Raw genomic sequence first — 15,716 nt, forward strand, 5'->3', positions numbered from 1 at the left:
AAGATAGTCTACAACGGGGGTGTCAAACTCGCAACGTCACGTGACGTGTCGCGACGTATTGTGACTTTTTTTCCATTGCTGGCAATGGGGTGGGTACAGTTTTGGCATGACGCATCTGGCCCACAGGCTGGCAGTTTGACACCCCTGATCTACAAAGAGTGTCCAACCCACAGCCCACGGGCCACATGCAGCCCTGGACTGCTAGTAATGTAGCCTCATATGGTTGTGAATGTTTAACATTATAATGTGATTTTATATTATAAAACTATATTATATATATATTTATATGCAGCCCAATACAATTCCTTTTCATTCAAAATGGTCCAGGAAAGTAGAAATGTTAGACACCCATGGTTTGCAATCTTTGACTGGTTGGATTAAACATGTAGTGTGAATCACCCCCAAACCGAAAGTCTAGACATGTTTATCTGGAAGTAAGTCCCTTTGAGTTAATTAGCCAGATAATACACCTAACCCAACTTAATAAAACACAATTACTATTGAAAATATAGCATGATACATTTCAACACAGGCATTTTATGTTTTAATTTGGTGCTCTGGTTTATACAATACATTAAAGTAATGAATAACTGCCCCATACCATATTTAATAACAAATTGCCTTTCCTATTTTAGTTTATCTAGCATGTTGTGCAAACTGATCTAATGTGTACAATTCTTCTCTTAACTGTAGATGGACAGATAGCATGATAGAAAGTGATTGACAATCAATTCCTAGCTGGACAACTTATTGTACATCATACATAAATTGTGTATGGATCTCATTTCTACTAGAAATAGTGGCCATCGGATCTGATTTACAAAAATCTGGAGAGACCACTAGATGACAGCTTGTTTCTCCAAATCATGAGATCTGGAATTTTGGAGCCTGAATCTTGGTTACCTTGATTTTCAAGTTTTATAAAGAGAAATTATCAAAAGACCAATGGGAGGATGAAGTTATCAGTGGCTGTTAACCAAGATATCAAAAAAGAACATCTGGTTGTAGAGGTAATCAGTTCTAAATTATGAGTGGTGGAGAGTTCTTGTTGGGAAATGCGGTTGTGCTCATGATCTGCTTTGGAGTTCCTGTGCAAGATTCTGACTGGCCCAATAGGGAACCAGTGTGGTGGAATCAGTAGATCTTTTCTCTGATCCAGCAAACAGCTTTAAGCACCATAGCCAGTTTATTTTTACTTACCATTCAGGCAACTTATCACCCCGCAGAAATCCATTTCAAAGGAATCAGTAATGAACAGTAGTAAAAAAAAATAATCAGCTGACAGAACAGATGATTCCCCTCCTTCTCCATTAACAACCCAATGTTTCAGCCACAAGAACCAAGCATCTGATAATTTCACTAACCAAATGCACAGGAAAATGTCCCTGAATGATAAGAAAGAACAGGTGCAAAATAAATGTGCACTGTACTGTATAGATACATTAAGTTCAAGGAAAGACAAGAAAGGCACACATGAAAAACTCCAAGGGTGTTTTTTGTGCTTATAATTAAAATATTTATAGGCTACTTTTACACAAGCTCAAAATAATTGACAAACAATAACATCTCACAAATAAAATATGAAAAAACAGTTCTAATAATGTAAGAATTGACTTTCCTTTCTTCCTTCAGCATCTCTGCAAGGAAGGAACAAGTTTGTAACACCTCTGGGCTCTGCAAATAATGCATTTGTCAAAGGAGAGCTACACACTCATCTGGAAACCTTGACAAAATCTTATTTTGGAGAGTAACTCATTCTAATGATAGTCTGACACTCGATTAAATAATAAGAACAATAATAAAACCTGACTTCTGTCTATGCCCATAGACATTTTTTTCTTTATTTGATAAGCACCTGGATAGAGCCCTGCTGTTCAAAATTAGTTGAGGTTAACCTTCCAAAGAGTCTGCTAAAAATCCAGCCCTGAATGGAAGAAAGGTGGAAATACATCATTTTTAATACACTTGGTTCTGTTTAACATCAGTCCATCATTCCCAAATTGCCAATTGGAATTGGAGACACTCAGTGCAATTTCAACATAATTTAAACAGTATTTTATACATGAACAGAAATACCATCTTGGTAGTCAGTCTCAAAATGTTTGTTTTTTTTAATAATCCCTCCCTCACATAGATTTACAACTGCATTCAGGCATTCAAAACTGGTTTAACTCTGAGTTTAAATTAAATCATGCAAGACATTAAAAAGGTACATTGTTGTTATTCAATCTCTTCCCTGTATTGCAGAATTCAAATTTCCTATCACATCTCTGAAGATCTTCTATTTCTCCTTTCTCCACTCATTGTCTGACAGCCCAGAAACTTATTATTCCACAGTTTGAGCTTCCTCTTCCTAGACCTCCACAACCCACAAACCTAGACGTAGTCCTGCTTAATCATTGCGTCCTTTTTAAATAGTTTATAGCAATTTGATCCTATCACTTTACTGTATAAGTAGCATGCTCAGTTTTAGGAAGGTAAGCGAATGGGGACCTTCCCAGAGAGCTTCCTATTTCAGCAGGTACCAAAACACCCACAAGAGTGATTGCAAATAATGGAAAACAGAGTTATGGAAAGAGAGCCAGAAACCAAACTTGAAGGACATTAAGACTCTATACCACCCAGATTTCCAAATACGAAGAGACAGCCAGCAATTAGAGGGGACTTACACCCATGCTCTCCACCTCCACCAATGACTGTTCTTGCCACTATTATACACCAGGTCTATGTCCACCATCAAATTCTTCTAGCCAAATTTCAAACGTGTCCGGAAGTCCAGCAAGCTCCCACCCCACTCCAAGCTTCCCTGTTGCTGCTGCATTCCATGTGGGCCTCCACGTCAGCAATTATTCTCCAACTCTTCAGTTGAGCTGAGCTAGCTAAGATCTTGGTGAGTTTGAAGGTGACTAGTCTTCCATTAGTCTCACAGAAGCCAGTTTTCAGTACAGTTTGGATAGGAACAGCTGTCACTCTGGTTCTTGAGAGATGTTTGTTCAAACAGGTGAATGCAAGAAACTAATCCTTGCTTTCCGAATCTGGATGAAGTATGCCAGGTTTCCTGCTGCTACGCCGAGTCCAAAGGAGGGAAAAGGAGGGTCCCTCCTCACACTGAAGTCCATTAGTCCCTAACTGTCTCCTCCATGATACAAAGTCCCCAAGACAGATGGGGGAGGAAAAAAAGGCTTAGACATAGTTGCTGGCTGGCACCGATTGAGCTGCTGTGTATTTTGTCGAATAGGGCTTCTCATGTTTGGGGGGGCAGTTGCAACACAGTAGTGCTCCTCCAATGAACAGCAGGCCACAGGAGGCCCAGCCAATATAGAGAGAAGCCCCCAACTCCCGCTTTCGGCTCTCTGGGACCATGGGGCTGTAGAAGTCCCGTATGATGTTGTTTGCCGTCCAGCAGAGTGGAATCAGAAGCATGATGCTGGAGATGAGGAAAATAATTCCAGAAAAGATCATCACCTTGGCTTTTGTAGCTTCATCTTCCACACAGTTAGTACACTTTCCTCCAATGATGGAGAAGAAGATGCCAATGATGGCCAGCACAATGGCAATGACTACCAGAGCCCGAGCAGCTTGCATGTCCTGTGCCAGTGCCAACATAGACTCGTAGACCTTGCATTGCATCTGTCCCGTGCTCTGGACCACACAGTCCATCCATAGGCCCTCCCAAATAATTTGGGCCACCACAATATTGTTGCCCATAAAGGCTGTCACCCTCCACATCGGCAACCCACAACAAAGGATGGTACCTAGCCAGCCGATCACCGACAAGGCAATTCCCAAGACTTGCATCCCCATGGAAGCCATGGTTGTTCTTCTCCTGCCTCTTGGAGCGGCTACAGCTAAGAAGGCAAAAATTTATTTAAAAACCCCCAAACTGGAGGACTACAACAAGAGACAGTGCAATAATTCTGAAATGTGGGTGGCAAATTTGGGGAAGTTATAGGCTGCGGTGATGGGTGGAGTTTTACAGAAGCCATCCAGTCTGAACAGACAGGGAGGCTCAAACCTGTTCCCCAGGATTCTTCTCCTCCTCCTCCTCCTCTTCTTCAAAGAGGGGTTGTTATCCCAGCAGAAGCAAGTTTCTCCGATCCTGACTCACCAATAAATCCCAGCCAGAAAAGGAAGATACAGCATGAGATAAGAAGCAAAGGGTCAGAACAGAAGGTTTCTCCACCTCGTTCTTTGTTGAAATCTTTGTAGGCTGATCCAAACAGTTCATTCTTACTAAGAGCATAGAAATTGTTTAGCAAGTCTAACCCAACATTCTTTCTCGCTCACTGTCTATTTCCATCAGTGATCATCCAAATCCTTCAGGACAATCTAGAAGGAAGTCTTGCATTGATGACATTAAAGGATCCACTGCTTCTGGTTAAAGAGATTCCAGTCAATTATCATATCTTAGTGGTCATCAATATCAATTCTCTCTGCAAACTGTGCTTCTGCTACAAACTGTAGCAAGGAGGATTTTCTCACCTTTCTGTAGGAGCACAAGGCTATTCACAAATAAATTTTCCCACAATAACTTTTTGAGGTAGATTGGAATGGGTGCAACTAGCCCAGTGTCACTTAGTGATCTTCATGGTCCCAAGGTTACTTGGTTCTCCTTAATTCATGCTTAGCATCTATTACCCTAGTGTTTGTCTTTAGAACTCTCAAAGTGAAGAATTACTGTCTTAGTCTCCACCTAATATAATGCATTCTTCCCTTCCCACACCCTTCTTTGCAATTCAGATAGGACTGTCCTGCTCCAGGGCTTGCTTCTAGTCCAACTGCTGTGAGGGCATCATAGATGATCACCTCACCCTCAGAGGATGTGATGACCACAGGCAGCAGGGCTACACCCCTGAGAGCACCAAACTGGTTGAACAGCAAAGGTTGCAACATCCTTTGGAAACAGAGGGGAAGAAACTACAGGCAAGTTTCAATACACCATGACATCTCTTCTCTCACAAATATCTTTAGGGTGATAATCAGAGTCTTTGTAAGAATCTTTTGTGGGAATTAACTTCAACTTTAATGAAGTGCAAGAGTCACTGGAGATTTTTAAGAAGGGATTGGTCAACCATTTGTCTGAAATAGAAAAAGGTTTCCTCCTTGAGCAGGGGGTTGAACTAGAAGACTTCCAAAGTCCCTTCCAACTCTATTATTCTGTATTTCCAAACAGATTTCACAAAAGGAACATAGTCATGGTGTCAATGCTTGTGAGTAGTACAAACAAGGTGAAATGAACAGATTTCTCAACAGCATGCATGGAAAGTTTCAGCAAGAACTGATCAAGCCGATATAACATTGCTGTTCTTTTGTCAACATGTGCTTCCGGCATTTTGTCTTGGGAAAAGGTGTGGAGACTAAACTAAAAGGATCCCATGATGTAGCCATCTGTAAAACCCTCTGCCTTTTTTTTTACATGCTGTATGTCATGCATATAACACACATAAAACAAGTGGGGCTTTGATCGTGTTGTCATGGTCATCCTCTTGACTTTTTTGATTCCACCTTGCAGACATCTCTGTGCTATCCAGATAAGAGTTTCAAAGAGACCAGTTTACTTCTATGTAGTTTTCAAAAAGAATCTGTCCCTTTTGCTGAAACACCCAATCATTTTAAAATTGGATACTATTGTTTACATAATTATGGGGCTATCAAGGACCTGCATCTCTTTGGGCCAGGAATAACTTTGGATTATCTCAGAGCCAAAGTACTTACAACTATAGTGGGAAATTTGTAGAATGTAGAATTATGGCGTTCCATGAAAAAAATAATAGCTTAGGAATCAAATTAAGTAAAACAGATAAGTGGCCCAGGTCTGTAAGTGCTGGGGGGGGGGGAGAGAGATATTGACTCTCCCATACACCAAGATTGTTTCCCAGTCATATCTTGAGGCTGTATTTAATGTTGTTGGTGAGTTATAAGATCAGGAAATCAGCAGAAGTATCTTCTCAGACATAATTTGTATTTTGATCCTCAGCTTCCATTCTTTTCCTGCAATCAGGAATGATCTTCGTGGTCTTTTCCAATCTTTCTTTCAATGAGTCTTTGATTTTAGCCAAAAGAGCAAGAAGTGATATACCAACAGCTTTCATGTTATCAAACTAATGGGTAAAAGTAACTTTAAACCAAGAATACCTGACAGGGTGCCCACAAACAAAATTTATTGCCAGACTTGCTGCCCTCTGGTTAAAAAAAAAAGAGCAAAATATAGCTTATTATTTAATTACAATTAAATGAGACATTATTTAATAAGACAAATTTAGGGAAAATTGCTGGTGTCCAATAATGAATACCTCTAGGCCTCATATAACCTATGAGGTATTCATAGAGACATTCCAGGAAAATAAAAATGGATGGGTGGTAGTTGTAACCCAGAGCTTTGCTTGAAAATGTGCCCACAAATGCAGGAAAAGGTCAAAGGCTATATTCACACAAGATACTTAATCAGGCAGTTAAAGACTAGTGGCTGAATTCCTGCAACATACAAAGCTTGGTTGGCATTAACTCTTTCTTTATGCAAGCTTAGCATATTTTGTAAAATCAGCCCATTTGATAAGTTTAGATTTCAGTTCCTGAACCTATCCTTGTGGGTTATGCCATAACTAGGTTAAACATGTTGCAGACTGAGAGTTTGCAGTCACAGTTCCTAGTGACTGTTTTCCCCTTTATGGATGTCATTCTTGTAACCAAGCAAGCCTCCCAGTCAGCCTCTCAGCTTTTATAAAGCAGCGTGTAACTGCTGTCAAAATTTGAAGTGTGTCTCCCTGTTCAAGAAAACTGCCTACTCCAACTTAAAACATTCTTTCAACTTCATAGTCTGGAGTCCCAAATGAACGTGACCTTTTACAGGTAAGGGTGAGCAGAAGATGACTAAGGTCAAATGCATCTTGATATCATTTATATGATGAGCTTGATCATCATAGCTTCTACCAAACGTCTAGGCCAGCATGTCTCAACCTCAGCAATTTAAACTGTCTGGATTTCAGTTCCCAGAATTTCACAGCCAGTATGCTGGCTGAAGAATTCTGGGAGTTGAAGTCCAAACTGCTAAAGTTGCTGAGGTTGAGAAACGCTGATCTAAATAACTAAGCATCATTATCCACAGTGAGAAGAGTTTGACTCTTGATTTATCAATGTTCTCAGATGTAAATGATAGAGGACCACAATGGTTTGAGTCCTCTTTATTCTTCTTCACCAAATGTAGCCATTCAGAGTAGCCCAAGAGTTGAAAGACAGCTAGGAAGAAAATTTAACTCCTTATGCATGGTATGAGATAGCAGTTAATAGCTCAGACTAAGGAGTGGAGGAGATGATAGTTTAAGTTCAGCTCATGAGTTTGCAGGGGTTCTATAACTGAATATCCTGTCTGGGGAATTCTAGAAGTCTATACTGTCATGAAATCAGAAGATATTCCTCCTCGGCAGCCTTGGGGGTGCTCCTTCATTGGGGAATCTCCTTGGAGCAACCAAGTTCTCTGAGGGTCAGGATCCCTTCTTGCTGTCCCAACTTCTCAGGTGGAATGGTGAGGATTCTCAGTCAAACTCCAGCCGTAGGAGCTCAGCTCTCCACTTGAACCGTAGCCTGTGCTCCGGCAGCCGGAGCTGTGTTGAGGCTAGTAGTCAATTCTCCCTTCTTCTCCATCTTGGCTTCTTCCCCGAGTCTTTGCTGTCCTCTCAAAAGTAATGAGTAGGCGACTGGGGCTCAGGACCCCAAGGCAAAAGATAGAAGAGACCAGATAAATCAGAACTTCAAGGCTAGAGGCTTCCTCAAAGAACATATTCATTAGCTACAAAGTATGGGCACGATCAAAAGTGAAACCAAGTCTGAAATTCCCTCCTAAGAGTTACAGTATTATGAAGTTAAACTTCCCACCCCAGTACTATGCAATCAACTATGTTTCCCAATAGAATAGTTCAGTAGGCTTTCTAACAGAATGCTCAGCCATTCTAACTGGCAGAAATGACCTTGGTTCCTACGGAACAGAAAATTGTTTAGACTAGCATAAAACCTCTGCTTTCCCCTCCCATTCATGTGGCAACCTAGAACGAGCAAAAGATATTTTAGTCCAATTCCCCCACACAGGGCAAGAGTCCCCAGTTCATCACAGGAAAATTTGGAATCAAAGCACTATTCAACTCTAAAAAAAATCTAATGGCAAGAACAGACAATGACCCAAAGAGCTGGTGGACATACAGGAGTCCTTGAGTTATAACCACAACTGGGACCAGAACTTCTGTTGCTAAGCAATGTGGTCATTATGTGAGTTGGACCTGATTTTATGACCTTTTTTGCCTCAGTCATTAAGTGAATCCAACTGTCCTCTGATAGGCAAATCTGGCCCTAAGTTCTGCCTCGGTTTACTTTCCCAATAAGCAACTGAGTCGGAAAATTATTTAAAAGCAGTTTATTAGGGTACCCTGATAAAGTGGGATCTCTCTATGAAAAGGGAGAACCCCAAGACCCAACTTATATTCCTTTCTATAGTTAACACAACAAAGAAAATGCGAGAAGAAAGATGATTGGACAGAATAAAAGTAACCTCCCCTTTGCATAGGAAATCAGTTACACGTAGTCAAACATGTTACATATTTGCATCCCATAATATCACACATGTTGATTAAAATAAGGTCTGACACCAGAAGGAGTATAAATTGTAAGGAAAAAGGTTGTTTAGAGTTCACAAAAAAGATAAACCAGACTCCAATTTGTACTCACAAACTTTTTCTTATCTGGAATTAGTCTCCAGCCAGTTTATATTTTCAGTTAGGAATGTTAAAAGCTATTGCTACATTCCAGTCTGTAATGAGCCTGAACATCATTTTAAAAGAAAAAATAAATCAAATTAAAATACAAAGTATGTTAATTAACAAATTACAAAATCCATGTCATGTGCCCCTGACCCCATTGGCTACTCTTCTTAAAGTTGCCAAGGTTGAAAAACTCTGATCTGGGATCAATGGACAAAGTGAAAAGACAAAGCATTTGAGCCCCAAGTTAAGTTATCGGCCATGGACCTACTATGAGCCAAAATAAAATGAGCATTTTAGCTTATTGTTTGCTGCTCTCTAATAGAAACCAAACAAAACCAGTTGCATGTTTGGGACCCTTATCTGAAATAACAAATATACTGTATTCATTTCAGGAATGTAGAGTGGCAGTTGTTCCTGGCATGATAGGTATCAGACTTCAGGATAGGAATGTGAAGTATAAGCAGGTGACTCGCCGATCCCTCCTACCTCCCAAGCAGGGAAAGGCAGAAAAAGACTGTCTATGGCAGGGGTGTCAAACTTGCAATGTCACATGACATGTCGCAACATATCGCAACTTTTTTTCCATTGCCGGCACGGTTTTGCCATGATGCATCCGGCCCGCGGCCCGGCAGTTTGACACCCCTGGTCTATGGAGATTCTCAGTCATCCAGGCAGTAGTGGGATTCAAAAATGTGAATAACCAGTTCTTTGTGTGCATGCCACTTCTGGAAGTCCATTCTGGGCCTGGGCAACAAAAGATTAGCTACCGGTTCTACTGAACTGGTGCGAACTGGCTGAATCCCACCACTGCATCCAGGTCATGGTTGTCCCAAATGATGAGAAGCGAAACGTCTTCAAAAAGAAATAGGAAAGTTTAGTTGCCTCGTGAAAAAGCACCTTTGGGACAGAAAAAGACTGGTTCCTCTTTATCCTTTATCTTTCACCAAAATGCCAGGAAAGATTGGCACGGGCCATTTCCAATCAGAATCCTGCTTCTAAGGCATGCTGGCTGAGGAATTCTGGGAGTTAAAATCCACAAGTCTTAAAGTTGCCGAGTTTGGAAACCCCGTTCTAAGGAGTGTGTGATGGTTAATGGGCTTCTCTGTAATTGAGTGATTGTACTTCCCCACCCTTGTTTCCACCACTCCAGTTTTCTTCCTTTTATGCTACCATATCCATGTAAATTTGTTTTAACCTGGAATTAAAGAGAAACTTCCAACAGTGAGGACAATTAACCAGTGAAACAGCTTGCTTTCCGAAGTTGTAGATGCTTCATCACTGGAAGTTTTTAGGAAGAGATTGGACAGCCACCTATCTGAAATGGTATAAGGTCTCCTGCTTGAGCAGGGGGTTGGACTAGAAGACCTCCAAGGTCTCTTCCAGCTCTATTCTGATTGATTGAAAAAAAATCTATCCTTTTCCTCTTGCTGATGTCCTAACAGGGCAGATTTTATTATTCGTTCTAGAAAGTCCCAATCTGCAAGCTGCATGCATATGTCAAACATCATAGGAAAATCAAAACACAGCTTATAACATTTTAATATGGATTTTATTTACTTTCTATTTGTATAATTACTTTAATTGCACTAGTTTTAATGCTCTTTTCTTTTGGTGCTAACTGCCTTGAGCATCCTTGTCAGACAGAAAGGCATAATAGGCTTCTAAAGAATGATTACAACAGCAATTTGATGTTTAGCAATGAGAACATGGAATTTCAGAAGGAGGGCCCTTCAAGCCATTCCTAAGTTCATTTGGCGTTGACCATAAGCAGCACTTCAGGGTGACTCTGACTTCATATTTTAACTAGGCTTTTCCACCAATAAGAACAGGGAATGCAACTTCTACCCAACAGTTCAAGGACTTCAACAAGTATTGTGCAGTATGTTCCAGCTGCACCCCAAAATGAGTACAGACAGGCCAGGGCTATGTTGAGGAGCTTCTGACAGTGCGAAAAAGGTCAAAATGGCATCTGCAATAATATTATTGATCCCTCAAAAATGACCATTGCCAACCAGTTAAACCAAACAAACACAATTCTGAATATTTTAGCCCTGTTCATTCCTGGGGAGCAACAAGGGCCTTAGATCAGTGTTTTTCAAATTTGACAACTTTACGATGTGTGAACATCAACTCCCAGAATTCCCCGGGCAGTATTTTGGGAGTTGAAGTGTACACATCTTAGAATTGCCAAGCTTGAAAAACATTGCCTTAGACAGAGTTCCTGAAGCTTGTATTTGGTTTGAAGGCTGCCAGTTGTTTAGGTTAGCACGTTGCATGAGCCCAGCCATATTTGGTTTACAGTATTCAAAGCCTGGTTAAACAAAAATGATTTAACTGCTAAATCTGATATGTATATTCACAGACATTGTCATGCCTGCAAGGACTCTTTTCCAGCCTCTGCAGTCTCCAAAAATCACACGAAAACATACGCACACACCCCATTCTTGCACGACTTTTGGGAGTTCCAGAGGCCAAACGAAAATGTAACTTTCTTGTACAACATCTGGAGGCCATGTGAGGGCACATCCCTTTCTCACTATGCTCAGTAAAAATTGCACAAGATCATGGCACGCTTTTGAGAATAGTTGTCCTCGGGGGTTGGTGAATGCTGGTGTATCACCCAAAATTTTGTGGTGCGTCACTTTAGACATGTGTGTCATGGGTTAGCCATCAGTAGGCTAAATAGTCATCACTGAATCATGTGGTCTGCATGCAGTTGAATCCCTTAGGTCATTTCTAACTTTATGATTCTATGTCAGGGCAACACAGATCTCATATAAGTTCCCTCACATTACATCATATCCTAAGGAGTACAGACTATTGAATAATAGTTTCACAATCATCAAGGTAAGTCAGTAGAGAGTGTCATCTTTTTGGGGAGGAGCCCTGGCTTGGAAAAGAGAAGTCACAACAGATTGGTCATAGCTTACCAAAGGTAACAGAGAGCAAGTAAATTACCCTTCTGTGTTATTGGAACAGTATGACTCTTCTTGTTTTCTAAATAAGGGGAAACCCGAAAGAGTTTATTACTTTTCTCCTTCTGTTGGAAGCATCTGATACTGTATGTGCTTCAAAACTTCCTTTGGGCACAGGAAAGTTTTTATAGTATACAATAAAAAAAATAAGGGTCTTACCAAAGCATGAAGTTGTGCTACGTGCCTGGCAATTTAACCTTGCTTGCGCATATGCTGAGGAGTAAGATGCCTTGCAAAGGAAATTTATGTAGGGTTGCCACATATTGCAGCTTTCTAAGTTCTACATGATTTTACAAAATTGATTAGGTAACCTTGTAATACGATACTACTGTTCCCTCTGGTGAAGTTTTCAAAACATTAAATGTCCCTCTAATCCCAAAAAGGTTCCTACTGCTACCTTCAATGGTTTATTTTTATTTATTTTTATCCCTTTTGTTTTTACGTTTATTCCCACCTGTAGTTGTATTTTCCTTAGGTCATACTTTAGTCTATGGTGTACCTTTTAGGTTAATGATGCTCTATAAATAACAATGGATTTTATATTTCCACCTATATTTAACATTTAAAGAATCCTGAACAGCATTTCAAGCTCCATTAAGTCTCAGGACAACCAATCCTGCTTCCCCCATTGATTTTGCTTATCAGAATCCCACTGGGAAGATCAAAAATGGTGATCATGTGACCACTGATACTGCAACTGTCATAAATACATGCCAGTTGCCAAATGCTCAAATTTGAATCATGTGACGATAGGAATTGAATAATAACTTTATTGTCACTTTGAACCCTGCAATGATTCATATGTGTGAAGACTGGTGATAGGTTATTTTATAACAACAACAACAACAATAATGTTGGAAGGGACCTTGGAGGTCATCTAGTCCAACCACCTGCTCAGGCAGGAAACTTTATACCATTTCAGACAAATGGCTATCCAGTCTCTTCTTAAAAACTTCCAGTGTTGGAGCATTCACAGCTTCTGGAGGCAGGTTGTTCCACTGATTAATTGTTCTGTCAGGAAATTTCTCCTTAGTTCTAGGTTGCTTCTCTCTTTGGTAAGTTTCCATCCCTTGCTTCTTGTCCTGCCTTCAGGTGCTTTAGAGAATAGCTTGACTCCCTCTTCTTTGTGGCAGTCCCTGAGATATTGGAACACTGCTATCATGTCACCCCTCGTCCTTCTCTTCATTAAACTAGACATACCCAATTCCAGCAACCGTTCCATACGTGTTTTAGCGTCCGGTCCCCTAATCATCTTTGTTGCTCTTCTCTGTACTCTTTCTAGAGTCTCAAAATCTTTTTTACATTGTGGTGATCAAAACTGGATGCAGTATTCCAAGTGTGGCTTTACCAAGGCATTGTAAAGTGGTATTAACACTTCACGTGATCTTGATTCTATCCCTCTGTTAATGCAGCCTAGCACTGTGTTGGCTTTTTGGCAGCTGCAGCACGGTTTTCTAGCACTGTTGTAACTTCAAACAGTCATTAAATGAATGGCTGTAAGTCAAGGACTACATCTAAGGTATAACTCTGCTTAGCTTTCTGAGACCAGACAATGTTAATCTACCATTATCAGTTAGAATCTAAGTTAAGCTTGCGGTGTTCCTGTATCCTGTATAAACCATATACAGTATTTCTACAGGATCAGTAAAGTTTCATGTTTACATTCAGAGTATCATGTGTACTCCCATACCAAATTTAGATAGGGATAGATTTAAAAAGTACAGGCAGTAGATAATCACGGTCTGACTCACCTGTTGACTCATTCATTTAAGAGTTTCACTGGGTGTTAAGATACTTCACCAAAGTGAAGTTCAAACTTCAAGCTCATATACAACATGAGCTGGCAATGAGATATTCTCCGAGTTTCTTCTGAAATGTGTGCCAGACTATTTTTGTCACAGAATTAATCAGCATAACAGGAGGATCCTACTCCTGCCGCAAGAGACATAAAATTCTTTTTCACATGCAAAAGGAGAAGTTCAAGGTAGCAACCAGGAACATCTCACCCATTTTAATACAATCGGGTGGTTGACATGCAACAGAATGGGTGGGTATGTAAGGAAATTCACTCATTTAACATTGCTGAGACTGAATTTGGACAATGGTTCCTACCAGCAATCTGGAACAATTCCCCATGTGTACATTGCAAGAATGTAATACTATTTCTTTACCAGAAGTGAAAACGATTTCTTGCTAAAGAGTATATTCTATTGAAGAAGTGGGATTTGGAACAAAACGTTGCACAAAATCATTTGTTAAACGGTCCAACTTTTTCGATAATACTCCATTGCTTGTTCTCTGAGCATATTCAGTTTTCATAAAATTGCTGTAATATTGTTGTTGATGGTGATGATTGTCTCTTAAAAAATGATAGTACTGGATTATTCTACCCACCCACCCACTGACTGGCTTTTGAAAACTGTGGGTTTCCCTACAAATATGCTAATATTCCAAACCATCTTTTAGGAGCATGGATGTAAATCCACTACTCAGTGTTCTAAGGTGTGTCCTTTTCCAAAATGCATTATTTCTCTCGCTCCCTCCCTCCTTCCCTCCCTCCCTCACACAAACAAACAAACAAACAAACATATTGTGGTACATTTGTTTCTCTTGAATAGCCAATAAATATTCTGGGGCCTGTGAGCCTGCCCAATTCTTTGCCTGAATCTCCCATCTAGAATATTTCTTAATCTGTAAACACTGGCATTCTCCCAAGTCAGCCAATTCCTCCATTTTGTACACATGCAGTGAATTAGAAAAATCCACTTTCACAGAATACATTAGTTAAATATATAAAGAACGATATTCTGAAAAGGGCAAACCTTTAGATCCCAGCTGTTAATTACCTGCCCCTCAAAATACTCTTTGCAAACAATCAAAGAATTCCATTGATAAATAACATCCTTATAAAGAAAGCTGCTTCAGTTTGGGAGCTGTGTGAAAATCCAATTACAGTCAGGAAAATGGATTTGTAGTACAGCTCAGGTCTGGCAAACTTAATGGACAAACAAAAAACCCGGCAGGGAAATATTGAAATCGGGGAAATGAGAATAAGTCATGAAGGCATGTATATGTTTTTTACAAGTGGAACTTCAGCCTACTTCTTGGGAACTTCATTTGACTCACAAGGGAATCTAGTTTCCCCGAGACATGATCCCACACTGCTGCAATTTGGAGCACATTAATTGGGCCCAAAGAAAGGACTTTATCTAGTGAACATCTCAATGTTCAGCCAGCCTCTGCTTAGCTGGGCAGGTGGGAGCAAAGGAAGGGGAGAATCACTCACCTGTGGAGTTTGTGTGCCTGCCAGGGAGCAATTGAGCAATCCAAGGAAATGGCAGACCGAAGGAAGAAGGAATGGGGGAGCTGTCAAGGGTCCTTGTGCATCAAATAAAGTCACAGGACAAGTACCTTGAGAGGGAAGGCTGGGCTGGGCAGGTGGCCAGGGGAGGCGGGGAAGACATTCTGGAAAGCTACAGAGATCCAGGCCAAGTGTATAAGATAGAACAAAAAGGATGCTAGAAGGGGATAGATATGGTAGGACCACTGACTCTGTAAGAAGCAATGTTTGCGCATTCAAGTACATGGACAATTCAGAATAATCTCCTCTGAATCTTCTCCTGTTCAGCACTGTAATGGTTAATCTCGTGATGTGCTCATTCTGGCATACATAGACATTTCTGCCATCACCAGACTGATCTCCAAGTACCTTATATCTGGCAGCAATCTTGAGATACCTTTCCTTTGCTAGCAAGCAAAATTGAATTCTGTATTAATTACACTGCTGTTGTTTTTCTTACTAATCTGCATTAAACCAAGATTCATTGAAAATGGAATGTAGATTTTATCATCAGGTTTGCAACCTCCGCAACTGGATCAGAAAGTGATTACTGGTCTCTTTCATTTTCTCTCCAGCCTTTTACTCTAATCAGAAATAGACAGGCCCTATACATAAAGATTAATAACCATTGATATAATCTTTTCTTTGATC

The 15,716-nt window shown here is 40.3% G+C and overlaps 2 protein-coding genes and 2 long non-coding RNA genes across 5 annotated transcripts in view; 1 reads left to right on the top strand and 3 right to left on the bottom strand.

Moving 5' to 3' along the window:
* LOC120309232 overlaps window positions 1–1,436 on the bottom strand; it is a 15,073-nt gene extending 13,637 nt beyond the window's left edge. Inside the window, exon 1 of the long non-coding RNA XR_005557040.1 lies at window positions 1,426–1,436. This is a non-coding gene — a long non-coding RNA (uncharacterized LOC120309232). The remainder of the gene's footprint in view (window positions 1–1,425) is intronic.
* Window positions 1–5,496, top strand: part of LOC120309231 — a 6,397-nt gene extending 901 nt beyond the window's left edge. Inside the window, exons 2-3 of the long non-coding RNA XR_005557039.1 lie at window positions 694–1,010; window positions 4,741–5,496. This is a non-coding gene — a long non-coding RNA (uncharacterized LOC120309231). The remainder of the gene's footprint in view (window positions 1–693; window positions 1,011–4,740) is intronic.
* LOC120309228 (claudin-4-like) overlaps window positions 1–15,196 on the bottom strand; it is a 21,657-nt gene extending 6,461 nt beyond the window's left edge. The window contains exon 1 of one of the 2 annotated variants that reach the window (XM_039346262.1): window positions 15,012–15,196. The gene's annotated coding sequence lies outside the window, so the exon portion shown is untranslated. The remainder of the gene's footprint in view (window positions 1–15,011) is intronic. The other variant, XM_039346263.1, reaches the window with a different exon arrangement.
* Window positions 1,807–3,903, bottom strand: CLDN4 (claudin 4). The gene has a single exon (XM_039346265.1). It carries the CDS (start codon window positions 3,811–3,813, stop codon window positions 3,184–3,186), a length of 630 nt encoding a protein of 209 aa, XP_039202199.1. The 5' UTR covers window positions 3,814–3,903; the 3' UTR covers window positions 1,807–3,183.
* Window positions 15,197–15,716: the final 520 nt, after the last annotated feature.

The sequence above is a fragment of the Crotalus tigris genome, unplaced genomic scaffold (assembly GCF_016545835.1).
Source record: "Crotalus tigris isolate CLP2741 ecotype Arizona unplaced genomic scaffold, ASM1654583v1 scf7180000017987.690289119674:8195010, whole genome shotgun sequence".
Lineage (NCBI taxonomy): Eukaryota > Metazoa > Chordata > Lepidosauria > Squamata > Viperidae > Crotalus > Crotalus tigris.

Coding starts and splice junctions, on each gene's coding strand:
- CLDN4 (XM_039346265.1), bottom strand. CDS start 3,813: ATGGCTTCCATGGGGATGCAAGTCTTGGGAATTGCCTTGTCGGTGATC.